The 15902-nt window shown below is 44.0% G+C and overlaps 1 protein-coding gene and 1 long non-coding RNA gene across 4 annotated transcripts; both read left to right on the top strand.

The window, feature by feature from the left end:
• The first annotated feature begins 725 nt into the window (after positions 1–725).
• On the top strand, positions 726–4063 carry LOC128087878 (uncharacterized). Its single transcript, XR_008210050.1, has 2 exons — positions 726–1526; positions 2079–4063. It is a non-coding gene; the product is annotated as an uncharacterized LOC128087878 (long non-coding RNA).
• Positions 4064–4906: 843 nt separating this feature from the next.
• RBM24 (RNA binding motif protein 24) lies at positions 4907–15271 on the top strand. 3 transcript variants are annotated; one of them, XM_052697848.1, is made up of 5 exons: positions 4907–5399; positions 5869–5992; positions 6996–7050; positions 7236–7312; positions 13189–13423. In XM_052697848.1, exons 1-5 carry the CDS (start codon positions 5232–5234, stop codon positions 13314–13316), a joined length of 552 nt encoding a protein of 183 aa, XP_052553808.1. In that variant the 5' UTR covers positions 4907–5231; the 3' UTR covers positions 13317–13423. The 3 variants fall into 3 exon arrangements, with proteins under 3 accessions (XP_052553808.1, XP_052553806.1, XP_052553805.1); XM_052697846.1 differs by lacking the exon at positions 7236–7312 and adding an exon at positions 12239–12290 and having other exon boundaries at positions 4908–5399; positions 13161–13423; XM_052697845.1 differs by lacking the exon at positions 7236–7312 and having other exon boundaries at positions 4909–5399; positions 13161–15271.
• The last annotated feature ends 631 nt before the right edge of the window (positions 15272–15902 follow it).

Genomic DNA, 15902 nt, shown 5'->3' with positions numbered 1-15902 from the left:
TTGTTTTTCATAGGGTGTGCAAAAATACAGGCTCATGTTGACAATACTGAACACACGAGAGTTAGCTGCAGCACCTCTCTGGGATTTAGGCTAGAATTCCTGAGGTATCCAAAGGCTGGAAATGTTCATCCTACATTATGTCAGAATCACCAAAGTAGGAAGAGGTTTAATCCTGGCAGGACTGAAAGGATAAAAACTGGGTTTTGAGGGGTTACCCCTCAATGGTAGGGGTTCTATTCTTGTGTTTATCTTAGTGATATGGTTGGGCTACAGGAAATAATCGTCAGGAGTACTGTATTTATTTCTGAATTTCACTGGAATTGTCATCTGTTAATGGCCAGGGACATCATCTTGCTTTAGAAAAGAGAATCTGTTAATATGCTGAAGTAATATGAAAATTGCTTTGGAGCATCTTAAGGCTACATTAAGTGTTTAGTTTTAGGAAAAGCTAAGTTTTGGAGAATTGTGTGATCATCTTAATCTTTGAAGAAATATCAAAGAAGAAAAGGGATGGTATCAGAGAGATTGCACATGATACTCACAGCAGTCACCTCCTAAGTTAAACTGTGGCTAGCTGGAAGATTGGCATTAGGATGTGAGAGAAATGAGATGATAGAATTGTGGTTCTAGGAATACTATGGTTGGCAAAAGATGTGGTGTCACTGATAGTTTCAGTTCAAGATTAGGAAAGAAGGGCAAGGACTGCTGGTATTAAATATGAAGCCTGCAGGAGCCATTGAGTAGAATGAGGCTTAGTAAACAAGAAAATGTAATGGGTGACAATTTGGGCTTGGATAATTGTGCTCACTCTACTGAATCAAGGCTAGTGTTAGGATTAAGAACTGGTGTTGGAACACTGAGTTTATTTCTGAATTCTGTGGGAACCATATACTCAGCTGTTCCTGAGAGGACTAGGCTGATGCAACGGGTGATAGCTGCTTTCTAAAACACAAAGGGTTGAAGATCTGCGGTCATTTCTCCTTCCTGCAGGGGCCACCAAAACTCAATCCTGACCAAGCCCAGAGCTCACTGTCTGCCACAGAAGTATCTTAAAGCTCCACTCTTGATTTTGATCCAGATAAGTTTATTAGCACCTCCTGCCCAGAACTCTTTATCTCAAAACTGTGGTTAGGTCTGTCACTTCTGCCTGGACAAAACTACTCATACCCTAATCATTCCTGGAAATAGTTGAGCACCATGGCTCTTCCAAAGGGTGGCATGAAAGCCATTCCCAGTTCACCTTACCCCAAACTGAGCACTGGATCCCACGGCTCCAACCCCTTGTTAGTGACCATATTAATCCCGTGGATCCAGCAACAAATGAAGTTATTCTGCCCTTGGCTTCTCAAATTCTCTGAACTGAACTCAACACACAGAACAAAGAAATAACCCTGCTGTTTGTCCAGACAAATTTGTGCTCTTCTGTCCTGATGAACAGAAGGCCTCGGCTCAGTCTTCACAGGATTATGGCATCCGTTGCAACAAGCTCAGATTGACAGCCCTTGTGAACTCCAGGCAGGACTGAGGTAGGTGACAGAATTCAAGAATGGGGCAGAGTTAGAGCTACTGTGCAAAAAGGAAGCAGAGGTTGAAAAGCTAGTTCTACTGCTGGCTGGGAAAGAACTCCTGCATAGACTGTATGGGTTCAGGAAAGGATCGCTGTGCTTTAGATAAACAGACCAAGAATGAGAATGGGAAAATGAAGATAACTAGCCTAGGATTTAATCTATGATTAAGATGAAAGAAAAGATGCAGCTTTTGGAGAAGATAGATGGATGAATTAGAAGAGGTAACGGAGTAGAAAAAGCTGGCAATATTAGTTAGGAAAACATTTTAAAAGGGTCTGCTCATCTAAATTTTAAACTCATAATTAAAACCGGTATGGGACAGAATGAGGTGAAGATATATTTTCAGATATATTTTCATGTAGGGTCTGTATGTCTGTAGCATGATGGTAGTGTTGTAGTGCAAGTTAGGTCTATTGCTGTGAGAGCTACCTTTCCTTGTTGAAGGCTATGATTGCTTGGAATCACGTGTACCTTAGGAGAGAAGAACCAGAAAAGGCTTGTTCATTGCAGGAACCCACAAGGGCTGCAAAAGCAGTAAGAAGAGTGGAGACATCAGAGGGAATTAAGGTGTGTTTTTTCCTTAAGAAATGCTTCCTGGACCTCAAGTTAATTATGTCATTGTGGTTGTGTTTGATTTGTGACAGACAGACTCAGGCTGCTACAAGGGCCAGCTGATGAATCCTGTCTAAATATAAGAATTTTGCCCTTTATTGGGATATAGATACGGAAAGTTAAGTTTTGTTTCTGGATCATGGAAGACCAGCTGTTCTGGGCTCAGTCAGCCAAAATCTCCAGTCTTCCACTTGGGCTCAGTTTTGTGTTGGGCTGTGGATACAGCTTGAAACTGGTGAGATTGATCAGCTCCATCTGTTGCCACAGGCTTTATAGGCTAGAAGACTGGGAAGAGGAGTGCTGCCTCTGCAGATGCAACACACTTAGGACTGTGGGAAGGAAAGAATTTCTTGAGTGACTACAGCTAGAAGTAAGGACAGATTTCTTAGCTATACAGCAGACAGTTGCAGGTTTGGAGAGAGAACCCGGGCAAACAGGATAGGAAAAGGATTCATTTGCTGAAGTGAGATCCAAGATTAAAGATATCAAAGCAGTGTGAGTGTTCGGTTTATGCCTGAAGTCTGTAAGTCCGCAGGTCTGGTATGTGCGCTGACAATATGAAGTCATTGCTCAATTACAGTAAACAAACTGTATTTGTTACTGGATCCCACAGGCCAATTAAGCTGAAAATTTGTTTCCAAAAACCCCTCTATTGGATCAGATTCGATGACAGCTTTGAGGCTTTAAGGAAGCTTTGTACTGAAGATCTACTAGCATTAGGTGGCTGTAGAAGGCTGACAATATTTGGAGGATGGATGATGTAGTTAGCTGTAAGAAATCACACTATAGCAATCAAAAGTTGATGGGCAAGAGAATAAAGATAAAAGTCTGGTGTCTGGAATGAAAGAGGCAAATTCCTTAATAGAGCTGCAATTACTTCTGGGGTAGCCAAACATTACTTTTCTGGCCTTAATGCAAGAATCCATGACTACATGGACTACAATGACTACAAAACTAGGCTAATTCTCCATTCCTGCAGACATCACAAGACAAGCAGGGGTGGTGGGCACAGAAAGGGACAGGGAATGCTATGGTTGGTTTTAGGTGAAGTTCATCCATTTGGCCCTCAAAGGGGCGAGGAGTTTACAGTTCTCCTACGCAGTGTGCTGTAGTGCTCTACGGTGCTGACACCTTGAGTAGGACTACTACATAAGTTGAGGTCACTGGGCCAGAGCTTATGGTGACAATTAACCATCAGAGCAGAATTGGCTTTGTTGTGTTTAACAGAGGGTTCCAGACCACTATAAGAAGTATGCTGGGAGATGTCTTGGGGCAGAGTTAATGGCCTTACTGGATTCAGGCCAAAGTTAATGTCTTGGAATCACAGGAAGTGAAAAGCAACATTCATGTCTGGATCACAGAATCACAAAATGGTTGAAGTGACAAAGGGCCCTCTGGGTCCACTTGGTCCAGCAGTTAGAGCAGAGTACCCAAACCCATGTCCAGAATGAGACTCCAAAACCTGTCTGGGCATTCTCTGCCAGTGCTCCATTTCCCACACAGCACAGAAGTTCTTCCTGGTGTTCAGTGGGAACCTCCTGTGCTTCAGTTTGTCAACTGCCTCTTGTCCTGGCACTGGGCACCACTGAAAACAGCCTGGCCCCATCTTCATTGCATCCTCCCTTTAGGTATTTAGACACTGAAGGGATACCTCCTGAGCCTCTTCTTCTCCAGGCTATAAAGTCTCATCTCTCTCAGTCTTTCATCTCTCAGGATCCTGCTAGGTTTGCTGAGCTTAAATCTCAGTTAGTTCTAACATAATAACACAGATTGTTTAATCTGCAGAATCTGAAGGATGGTGTGGGGTTTGGGGTTAGTTTTAGTGACAGCACAGCCTGGTGCTGCACATTCTAGGCCATTAGAACCAGTACAACGACTGCAGAGCCAATGTTAGATATGGGGCAAGCAGGGCCTAAGACTAGGATTGATGTCATTATGGGTAACATTTGGTACTAGAGGGACTGAGAAGTTCTTGAAAATCATTTCTGGAAACCAGTGCTTCGCTCCTTTATGTTAAGAGAGGGGACTTCACAGGGAAAGTCTAACAGACAGAAGCACAAGGAGATAGAGGCACTAGCACTTATCAAGGCTTTGTGACCACAAGGGTTCGGTTCAGAAGTCTATACACATGTGCACATGTTTCTCCAATCTGTAACCTTCCTCCCATCCTTCCTGTCTCCCTGTGAGCCTCCCTGCCCCCCAGCTCCCACAGCCCTCCATGTCCTTTCTTTTGTTCTGCCGCATCCTTCTCAGCACAGCACAGGGCCGAGGCAGCAAGAGGAGAAAAAGAGGAGGGAAGCAGCTTTACCAATTGCTTTGGCTCTGCGTGCAGAACAATAACAACCACGAGCCCCACCATAACAGTAGTAATGGAAATGCTGCTGGGCCCCGGCTTTTCCATCTTGGGGTGTAAGGCAGGTGATGCGGCTGGGGGTCACCGCCGGCGTTTGGTTTGGGATGTAAGCATCTGGGGGCTGCCGGCTCGCAGCGGTGACCCCACAACCCCGCCGGCACTGCTTATCTGCCCAAGCCTGGGGACACGCGCAGACTCCCCGCCGGGCCCTCCGGCAGCAGCCCCCGTTCCGACGGCATCCAGCTGTTGCCGCCAGCTGTGTGCCAGCCCCGGCCGAGCCGCGGCCGAGAGCGGGGGCCGCCCCACCGCGGTCCCCGCCCCTGCGGGAGGAGGAGGAGGAACCGAGAGTGCCCGACCCGGTGGCTTTTAGGCGGGGAGGCCACTCGCCGCTTAGCGCTCCTCCGCCCGCCGCCGCTCCGCCGGGCTGGCCGCTGCCCGGCCGCTGCCCCTCCCGTCCCCGGCACCTACCTCGAGCCCCCCGCGGGCTGCGGGGCTCCGCGCCCGGAGCAGGAGGCAGCTGGGCGGGCAGAAGCAGCGGGGAGCCGCGCCGTGACCGGGTGGCGGGGGGGAGACGGGAGGCAAAGAGGAGGAAAAAGAAGGCAGGAGAACAGGGCTGACTCTGGGAGCGGGTCTCGGCGCCCAGGACCCGCACGCCCCGGCGGCCACGCGTGGGTGCAGAGCTCAGGGCCGGGCGGAAGATGCACACGACGCAGAAGGACACCACCTACACCAAGATCTTCGTCGGGGGCTTGCCCTACCACACCACCGACTCCAGCCTGCGCAAGTACTTCGAGGTGTTCGGCGACATCGAGGAGGCGGTGGTCATCACCGATCGGCAGACGGGCAAGTCCCGGGGATACGGCTTTGTAAGTGCGGGGACGGCTGCGGCCGCCGTCGGGAGAAACTTCTGCGGGGGTCGCTGCGTGGGGAGCGGGAGGGTTTGGAGGATTTTCCTTCTTTCCTTCCTTCCTTCGTTTCTTTCTTTCTTTCTTTTTTCTTTTTTTTTTCTTTCTTTTCTTAGTTTTTTGTTTTGTTTTGTTGGGTTTTTTTTTCCCCCCTCCCTGCTGGGCACTTCGGAGAGAGGCGGGGGGAGGATTACTGAAAAAGGAGATGGAGGGCGAATCCCGTCGCTTCTCGCCCAGCCTGTTGCTCCCTGATACGGCCTCGCCGAGGGTTATCTGCTGCCGGCGGAGCTCGGCCCGCACCCTCGGCGGCTGCGGGCTGCCGCGGAGCAGCAAGGCAAGGCGGGGGGAACCCCGGGTGGCTGAACCGGGGCGGGGGACTTCTCCCAGTCGCCCCGAGGGAGAGATCTAACGCGGAGCCTCGCCCCTGAAGGTCACCATGGCCGACAGAGCCGCTGCCGAACGAGCGTGTAAGGACCCCAACCCCATCATCGATGGTAGGAAGGCCAATGTCAACCTGGCGTACTTGGGTGCCAAGCCGAGGATCATGCAGCCAGGTGAGGACGCGGCCCTGCGTGCACCTTGGGTTCCTGAAGGGAGTTGAGCTTTGGGAAAGGTAGTGCTGGGCCACACTCCCCCGAAGCGCACTGGGGGGCCAGGTGTGCTTTTGTCTCTAAAGGCAGCACGCAGTAACTTTGTGGTTATTTGTTTAAGCACCAAAAGCAACTGGAGATACAATATCCCAAGTTCTCCAGGAGGATTTGCACAGTTCAGATTCTTCATTGGCTATTTCCATTGCTGAGGAGCTGACCATTTACAGTATCATTGCAGGGAAAGAGTGGCCTGGGAATGAATCGCTTCGAGTGTGTGTGGTCTTATTAATACCAACAGTATCTTAAAGGAAAGTCCTAAAACAGATGGGAGCTATGGGAAGGATTTTAAAATAAAATAGCATTTCCCAAGGCCACATCTGAGCCAATCTGATGTCCTTGCCACTTCCCAAAGTGCTGCCTCGCACCCTGAGAGAGCTTTGAGCACGGCGCGTGTAAACGTCTGTGCTCTGAAGGTGTTGAGCCCAGGGAGCGCTGTGAGCAGTTCTGTGCCCACACAGGAAAGGGATTTTGTGCTTGGGCATTTGGAGAGCAGAAGCAAAGTCAAGGATTTGAACCCCTGCTAAGTCCTCATGTGGAGAGGGCTAAGGCTTAAGTCTGTAAAAACAGCACAGATACACCGATGGTTAAAAAGGGCCATATATAGATGGACAGTAAGGACCAGAATGGAGCATAAAATCAAAAGTTAACGAAAACTTTCTAGTGGTTATTTAGCCAGAGTCATTCTTCTAAACACCACTAGGGAAGCGTGAGCTTCACTGTTTTAATTTCTGCACGGATGTCTGTGTGCGTGTGTGTGTAGGGACCGATGTGTTTTGCTTTCTGGTTTGTGGCTCTCCAGCCTTAGAGACATCACCACTGGAGGCCGTTACCCTGCGTTTGTGTGCGTGTGTGTGGCAAATAGCCAAAGGAAACTCATATGGAGAATGTGATGTGTTTTCCTTGGTAGGTTTTGCCTTTGGTGTTCAGCAGCTTCATCCAGCTCTCATACAGAGGCCTTTTGGGTAAGTCTGTTCAATGGGACCTCAAACAGGGGAGGAGAATTCTTTTTTTTTTGCAAAAGTATGATCCTTGAAGGCCTCTGGCACTAGCATCCTTATAAACACAGCAGCAGTACTGCAGATTGCAGACTTACAAACGTATGCCTGTAACTGTGCTCTCCTTGTCGGTAACGTTCTGAACGCTGTAGCCGAGTCAAGTTGTGTGGGACGCGTCCCCTCCACCTAAGCAGCCCGGTCCCATATGACCCTATGATAAAACAAGGAGGTATGAATTTATGCAAGATTGCTGTGCCCCGTTTCTCTTTTTTCAGCTTGACTCAATGTTATTTATCTCTTTCTAATCTGACAGGGATCGTTTACAGTTAAGATAACTGATCAGAAGGATATGATGATAAGAGGTGGAATAGTTCTGTTTGGAATTAAACTCTGTAACCAGTAGACTCAAACACAAACAAGCTAAAATGGTGATTAACGATGCATGTATGTTTTTTTCATATAGTCAATAGACCTCCGTGTGCTTTTTTTCATTTATTTATTACGGTAATGAAGTGGTGTTGATAGCTAAACTGTGTGCTTTTATTTACTCGAAAGAGCTGTAGTGAAAGTGTTTTTTTGGGGGGGGGGCGGGGTCTTTTTAATTTTGTTTTTGTTGTTGAGGAGTGACTTTGCCATGGGGAGCAAAGGGCCTTTTTTTGTTTCCTTGCTTTCAAGCTGTAGCTTGTGACTTTTTTAACCTTATTTTGTAGTGAGTGCTAAATGGTGTGACTTCTTGGTTTTCTTTAAGTGAATCAACATATTGCTTGCATGTTCATAATTCTGGGGGGGGTTGTTCTCAGGAGGGGTGTGGAGCTCCTTATTAACAATGTGCGTCCTGTTGGGCTTTCTAATTGGAGATCTTTTCCTTCGGTCTGACTTTAATACGTAGCACATTTCTCCTTTACTCGACTATACTGTTCCTAAGTATCTCTAACTCTTGCTTCCTGTAGGCATTTAATTAGGAGGTGAGGTCTGCTTCAAAATTCCGATACGGCGTCACTTCACTAACGCGCACTGGCTGAGAAACTCATTGCAAAACAGTGCATTTGGCTAATTAATGAAAAAGCTAACAATCAAGTAGGGAAAATGTGTCACAACTAGAATAGCTTCATGCAGTGTACCCAGCTGCCACAAGCAGGAATAGCTTCTCAATAGTTTGCTTCATCAAACCTGTAGGTAACTGTAGGAAAAAGTTTTCCTAGAAGCTTTATGCGCTTTTAGAGGAGAACGTTTGCTCTCCTGAGACACCTGGGGAGGCTGTGGAAAACTTTCTGTCTTTTTTTCTTCTTCCTCTGCTGTACTTTGTTTGACTTGTTTGAAGTGTGAGGGGACGGCAGTGTGTGCGCGGTGCTCAGTGTGTGACGCCAGCACCGAGGAGGGCAGGAGGTGGAGTGCGTGGTCTGCAGAGCTGCTACAGCCCTGCTGCAAAGAGGAACCAGTGAACTGCCCAGGGAGCAGCCGTGGAGAGAGTATTTGCTGAGCATAACAGAAAAGGAGAACCTGTGCAATCTGTTGCTGAAAGCACTGTGCAAGTGGAGGGCTCCTTCTTGCTTTCCCTACCCCGAGCCAACAATAGATCATTGAAATCTTGCTTAGGTCAGGGGAATTCTTCCAGCAGGCTGAATAAGGTTTTATTTCTAATGCAAAGTATATAAATCTGAGGAGAGGAATGTTGGTACCAGGGTTGTGTATATATCAAATTAGTCATTTTTAATCCTTGCTTTTTGCCTTTCTTTTGCTATGTACAGACAAAGGAGATTACTAAACCTGCTTCCCCCTGGGAATTTCCAATGGCCTGTGTATTTTCTAAGGGATGTACTTCAAATTAGGAAGGACAGCATTCATTAGGATAAATGAAAACCTTCGTTCTCTATATTCCTTGACAATTCTGCTGGGCTGTTTCAGTGCTTGAATCTACATTTATTAAGAGCTCACTCTCAGATGATACTGCATGGATTGCACACCTTAAAACCTCTCATCCTCCCATGCAGTTGCACTTTAAAAAAAAAAAAAAAACATTTTACTAATATGCTCTGTTAAATGGATTGTAGTAATGATTCATTACCAACCCTCTGCTAACTCTTCCATAGAAGCTGCAAAAGTTTTATTTTGTTTTTCCCTATCAATCAGAATGCAGATTAGTAAGGTGCTGCCATACTCTGGGATGGTCAGTGTTTTGTCATGATTGCCCACCTAACAAGCAAGAAACTGAAGATAACTGGAGTATGTCAAATTACTGAAAAGATGCAGAAATACAGTATTCCAAATTAAATACAGCTCTTATTGCAGTGGAAGGAGCTAGCGACTAGGTTAGCTTCACTGCATGAAGGAAGCTGTTTGGTCACAGGGCTGGTTATCTACAGCTCTGTTTTCAGAATTGCTTATTGAAATAATACCCCTGAATTCAATAGGAATTTAAGGAGAGGGAAAAATAACTCTGTCTCCTAAAACAGATTTTCTCATTTTGCTTACATAATTTTTATTTTAATATTATGGAGGAAAAATATGGGGTTATGCATAGGGACCGGTGTAGGACATGACTTGTTCTGTCAGAGTTTGGTTTTTTCTAGAACTTGTAGTACCTCAATCAAAATGAGGGCATTCCCATTCCCACTCTTTCTAGTAAGACCAGAGTTAAATCTCAAGTTGATAAGGCTGCTATCAAATGGTGAGCTGATACTGCCTGCTTGTTACTGTCTCCTATAGTTCTGTCTCCAGCCAGGCAATTCTGCCTTCCTTAAGAGAGAAGGAAAAGCCCTCTTTTAGTCTGCGATCGGGAAACCTGTATAGTATCAGACTACTACTAACCAGGCTCTAGGGAATGAAGCCAGAACAGTCAGAAGTGAACCTGCAGATTGCTAAACGTCCTCTTGCTGTTACCAGACGCAAATTCAAAAGGGAGCACCTTAAGGGGATGCCTTGATGCTTCTGTGACCTATTTTTATTATCAGGGAAGCTGTTCATTGACTAAATTCTACTTGGTAATGATGCTCACCAAACCTTACCATGGTCTGAAGCAAAACATGTCATTCAAAGTTAAATAACCACCTTCTCAATAGTGTAGCGTTGAGATTTCAATTATGTGTTACTAAGGCTGAATTTCTGCATGACACAGCTCTCTGCATTAGTCTAAACTGTCCTTTCCTCTAAAACAATTAGCTGTCGCCTTATTATTGCTTGTAGGATTATTCTGGGAGGTCTTAGTTAAAAACACATCTTCTGTTATAACAACAGGGGAAGTCGTAAGGCACACGGCAGCGTGGAGTCATTTCATTTTGAATATCCCAAAGCTATAGTTGTTGCTAAAGTTAAATGTGGCTTTCCTTTTCCTTTAGTGCAAGAGCTTAAAACAACAAATAGGTGTTCCAAAATAAAAACTACTGTCAGGAAAGAAAGCTCAAACCATGTGCAATTCCCACACTCTTACTTTCAAGAACAAAGCATTAGCTTTTATTTAAAATTACTGACACTAAGGATATCCAGCACCATTAGGCATTGCTTTTTCAACTTTTGACCTGGCAGAGCACTAAAAGCAGTTGGGTTCTGAATGGCCAGGCTCTGCACGTGCTGGCCTCTGCAGTAGGTAGAAATTGACTTTGGCCATATAAAGCCGTTTCACTCGACTCAAAACAGTTGTAGCATGACAGATGATCAAAAATAGCCCCAGTGCAGCTTACGCTGTCAATCACCACGTGTGAAATGGCACGGTGGTGAGGAGCCTGCCTGGGGTTTATGTTTGTTGTAGGGTAAGATGTGGCAAACGGGTAATGTTTCATAACTTCACCACCTGTTAGTTTCTTGGCTTAATGAAACAAGTCATAAGAGTTTAAGTGGGAGCACATGTATCTTTCTGTCTTGTTCAAGGATCCGATCGAGTGTCCTAATGTCCTAAGAAAATTCTAGTAACATCAGTTGCAGACAACACGAGCACTTAGATAAGCCTTCTTGCTGAACCATTTCTGTTAGGACCATTCTATGTCATAAATGCCGTACATAAAAATTCTTGTGATGTGATGTTGAATGGGCTCTTACACGATGCAGAAGGGGCTCTCAGTGACTTTAAAGTCGTTTTCATCCCTCTTTATTTAATACTTAAAAACATGATGTTATATTTATTGAAATTTTCCTTGGCTGGTGACCAATATGAAACGCATGCTCTTGCTCATCCATCTTGTATGGGGAGCTCAGGTAATGATGTGTATTTAAATGCACAGAGCCAGCTTAAATATGCTTCAAATGCAGTTCTGGCTAATCACATCATAAATTAGGTGAGTTTTAAAAACCCAACTTACTGTTTTATCTCATGCTTTCTTTCCTTTCCCGTCCCTATTTGTCATTCTCTCTCTTTTTTTTTTTTTTTCCATTTCTCCCTTCATACAGTAGGAAGTGAATTCCATTGACACGCTGGGTTTTTATGAGTGCAGTGTTCCTATTCATGCCACTGAGCTCTTCTTCTTCTTAAAAAAGAAAACCAGGCTGTTCCAAAGTCTGGTTTTCATGTATTTTATACTATTTCTTTGCTATGAATCTAGGTGAGAGTGCCCCTTCTGATTGAAATGCTTCCTTGTTGACCATTTAGGTAAATCTTGATGTCATTTTAAAAATTAAAAAAACAAAAAAGCTTTCCATTAAAACTTACAGTTGGAGGACACTGTGTACTATTGCAGGTTGCATCTATGCTACAGTGCACTAAAAGGCTGGTGCAGTCTTCAGAGTTGTCTGTAAAGGTAAATTTCATTACTAAATAGCAGTAAATTTGCACAAGCAGTTTTACACGAGTTTATAAAAACTCACTTTCTGGAAATGAGTTCAGAATGTGAAGGACTTCTCAGTGAAAATCCAGATGTGAGACAGAGCTATGGATTTTAAATGAAAATTATATCAGATGCATCATTTTAATAAACTGTATTACGTGATCAAACACAATTTTGAGATGAATTTGTGTGTACACTTCTCTTGTGGAGAAGATGGGAAAGTGTGTGTACTGATTTGTTCAGAATGGTTATTGCTTAAGCCATACATTTGTTTGGTCTTTTTGTTTGCTTGTTTGGTTGTTGTTTTTTTTTTTTTTTTTGCTTTTGTTAAGCACCAGATCTATTTAGACTTAATCCTATTCCCACCTTCCAAAAAACTCTATGCTGTATGTCTTGCATAGAAATAAACAAGCTGGCACAAAACAGGACAGCAGTGGCCTGATAATCAAACAGGTTTGACCCTTGTGTCCTTATGAACTTTTTAAAAGTGTGATGCACATGTACTTAGGAGTCACTGTTATGGATTTTAATAGCATCTATGTAGCTTCCCTCAATGGCCTCTTGTGACGGAGTGAGCTGCACTATAGTTCGTTTGGAAAGTGTGATTCTTGCTGTGTTTACCACACTTGTGAACTTTATTTAAACTCTTTTGTCGCCTGTGTTGGTTTTTTTTTTTGTTTTGGTTTTTTTTTGTTTTTGTTTTTATTCTTATTTTTAATAAGGGTGACTGAGGTTGCAGAGAAATTAATGTGTGCTGAGTCTGCATAGCAACTTAAGTAGGGTTGCCACAATACACCTTTCTTTCCTGCTCCCCCCCAGAACACTTTACGTAAACAAGGCTAAGCTGTTTTGTTGCCTTATTGGCCATTGTCAAACAGCGAGGCTGTCAAACCGCCGTGTTACTAATAATAACAGTACTCACAGGAAATAATTTCACTAAGAGGCAAGTAGTTCGGCGACAAGCAGGATCACGAAAACCACTTGAGGTGTTTTGAAAAACAAATGCCGCAATCGAGCCTGCTCCTTCAGAGTTGCCTTAAACTGACATCAGTAATCCTGGGCCTTCTAAAGGGTTTGATAACATCCCACGTAACATCCTCAAGCAACATTAAATGCTCCTGTTTAACTCGGCTATAAGGCTGTGCTTCAGAGCAACTCATGTTTTCAGGCCAACCAATAACCGGTCTGTTCCACCCAGTTATTGTGGCAACCCTATGCACATAACAACAACTAAATTGAGTTTGTCTGACTTCGGAGTATGGATACGACGCTTAGGCGCTAACTCGCCTACCACCTCTGACTCCCTCTCCCATCTTTCAACAGGATCCCAGCTCACTATGTCTATCCACAGGCTTTTGTGCAGCCCGGAGTGGTAATTCCCCACGTGCAACCCGCAGCAGCCGCCGCTTCCACTACGCCCTACATCGATTACACCGGAGCTGCCTACGCCCAGTACTCGGCGGCGGCGGCCGCCTATGAGCAATACCCGTACGCCGCCTCTCCGGCCGCCGCTGCCGGCTACGTGGCGGCGGGGGGCTACGGCTACGCGGTGCAGCAGCCCATCACCGCAGCGGCACCGGGGACGGCGGCTGCGGCGGCTGCGGCTTTTGGCCAGTACCAACCCCAACAGCTGCAGACGGATCGTATGCAATAGCAGACGGACTCCCGAGGGAAGCTCGTTCTTTCTCTTCCTCTTTTTGGCCTTCCAGTATAAGTAGTTAATCAGAGACGATTGATGTTAACTAAGGAGCTTTAAGGAAAGCGACGCTATTGCGAAACTAAAGAGTTTTTATTCCACTGTCTTCATACAGTATGCATCCAAATCTTGTTGTTAGAGGGGAGGGGTAGTGCGGCATGGCTAGTTTCAAGTATCGATCCAGAAGAAAATGGGGAAAACATACTGTACTGTCATGAAAGAGTGGCAGGAGTAGCAATGGGACTTTGTATTTTAAAAGAAACGAGAACCAAAAAAGCAAAGGTGTATTTTTACAGTATCAGGGAAGCAAAACTGCCTTTTATAAGTGAGAAAGTGATATTCAAAAAGTTCGAACCAGGGGAAAAAACTGAGTCAGCAATATGTAACCTTTATCCATTTAAGAGGAAACAAGCTTAAAGCACTGATTGTCCTGTGTAGCTTTCAGAAGCTGTCTTCGTGAGATGGCATCTTCCCACCGTTTCACTAACGGGCATCGAACAACCCAAGGAAGATGGCCTGCTAGTAAGATGGCGGACAGGCACCAAAGTTATTTTCTTATCTGTCCTCTGGATGAGTGGAACTATGGAGCAAGTGATGTGGAAGTAAGGGGTGCAACAGCTGTAGAGACAATCAATAACACAGACAGTTCTGGACAGAACACATCACTCATGCTCATGTGATGAGCTTGTCACATCCTAATCCCTCGCCCCATCCTGTTTCACTTTTGGGAAACTTTAACTGCTGGTGTCAGCTATTCTGATTCTAAAATAGGATCAGCCCTTTACTACAACAGCCTTCTCTTTCTATTTATTGCATCTATTCGTAACTTGTGAATAAAGGCAGGAAGAAGCTTAATGAATTAAAACTTTTAAGAACTGTTTTAAGGGAATTTTCTTTTCTGAAACCATTTGTACGATTTTAATATCTATTTCAGGACTATATTTAAAATATTTATTAGTGAACGTACATTACACAAGGCAACTTTTGTTACCAAGACTGCAGTTCTTGAAGGGTTAATGGTATGTGATTTATACTGTGCCTTAATTGTTATGCTATTTAAAAAGAAATATTTATTTTGAAAGTTTTACTATGCTGTGCTCTAAAGAAAGCAACTTTAGATGTGACACTGTATAATTATGTATTCATCTCATGGCATAAATTATTTAGTAGACTTAGATGTAGCATATTAAATATTAACCTAATTAACTAAGGATGTTGACTTGGATTTATTTAAATTCAGTATGTGCACTGTATGAGGGTACTCTTAAATTAACACTTTTTTTTTTTTAGGTTTTTACATTAAATATTGCTAGTTCATTCTTTTTCCCTCTAATAGTTCTTCATGTAGACCTCTCAAGTACATTAGTGCAGTTTTCTCACTCATCTGTATGTAGACTGACTATTTTTCCCTTTGCTAGGAAATGCTGCTTTACATTGTCCTGTGAAACTACAATACTTGCAATTTTTATTCTTGACCGAAATGGAATTTAATATTTTACACTGTATTGGATTTTTTTATACTTGAACAATTTCATACAAGGGAAGACAGGATAGCATTTTTATGGACTTTTATCCAATGTCACTGGATTTATTTTAAGTATTCTGAGTACTAGCCAGTGTTACAATGTAGACATGACTCTTCTGTGCATATTATTTATTCAGTATGTATATTGCTTTACAACATTTCAGATCTTTTAATCAATTCACTTAATTAAAAACAATAAAAGATGTCGTCGCATCTTGTCTCTTGATGTCTTTGCTTAAAATGTCTTAGATCGTGTCTAGCTAAAATTGGGAGCCAACCTTTTATATAATTTTCTTGGTCTGTGGACTGAACATTGCAGTGTCTTCAAGTCTACAAACTGTAAACTGTATTAAATAGAAGAAACTCTACAGAGAAAATGGAGAAGATCCATCTTAAAGGTTATCGTAAAATAACTGAATGTAAAGGACTCTGGGAGTTCACCAAATCCCAGACCAGGTTGCTTTATGTCTTTGTACACTTTAGTCTTAAAATCCTCCATTCAGAGACTGCAAAACCCCACTACGTCAACCATTTTGTTGCCTAATTGTCCACATAGTATCTTTTTTTTTTTCCTTTTCCTTTATGTAGCCCAAGCCTCCCTGATTATTTATGACCTTCATCTCTCATCCTTTGGCACAGAGCCCAACCCTATCTTCTCAGTAACCTCCACTTAGCAACTGGAAAGTTGCTGTTCTCTTCTGTGGGCTGGACAAGCCCCATTGCCTGAGCCTCTGCTCTTAAATTTCATGCTTCAACCCCCAGCCATCTTTCTGTTCTTCCAATGGATTCATTAGGGTTTATCAAAAGCTTTCATATGCTGGGGAAGTCAAGACTGGACTCACTC

The sequence above is a fragment of the Tympanuchus pallidicinctus genome, unplaced genomic scaffold (assembly GCF_026119805.1).
Source record: "Tympanuchus pallidicinctus isolate F22 unplaced genomic scaffold, pur_lepc_1.0 scaffold31, whole genome shotgun sequence".
Taxonomy (NCBI): Eukaryota; Metazoa; Chordata; class Aves; order Galliformes; family Phasianidae; genus Tympanuchus; species Tympanuchus pallidicinctus.
The sequence above is the reverse complement of the archived record's forward strand: the minus strand, read 5'-3'. Positions and strand labels throughout refer to the sequence as shown.

Excerpts from the sequence above, each read along its gene's own strand:
- RBM24 (XM_052697845.1), top strand. The coding sequence starts at position 5,232 with ATGCACACGACGCAGAAGGACACCACCTACACCAAGATCTTCGTCGGG. Across the intron at positions 5,400-5,868 it reads AGTCCCGGGGATACGGCTTT|GTCACCATGGCCGACAGAGC; the intron begins GTAAGTGCGGGG and ends TCGCCCCTGAAG. Across the intron at positions 5,993-6,995 it reads GCCGAGGATCATGCAGCCAG|GTTTTGCCTTTGGTGTTCAG; the intron begins GTGAGGACGCGG and ends TTTCCTTGGTAG.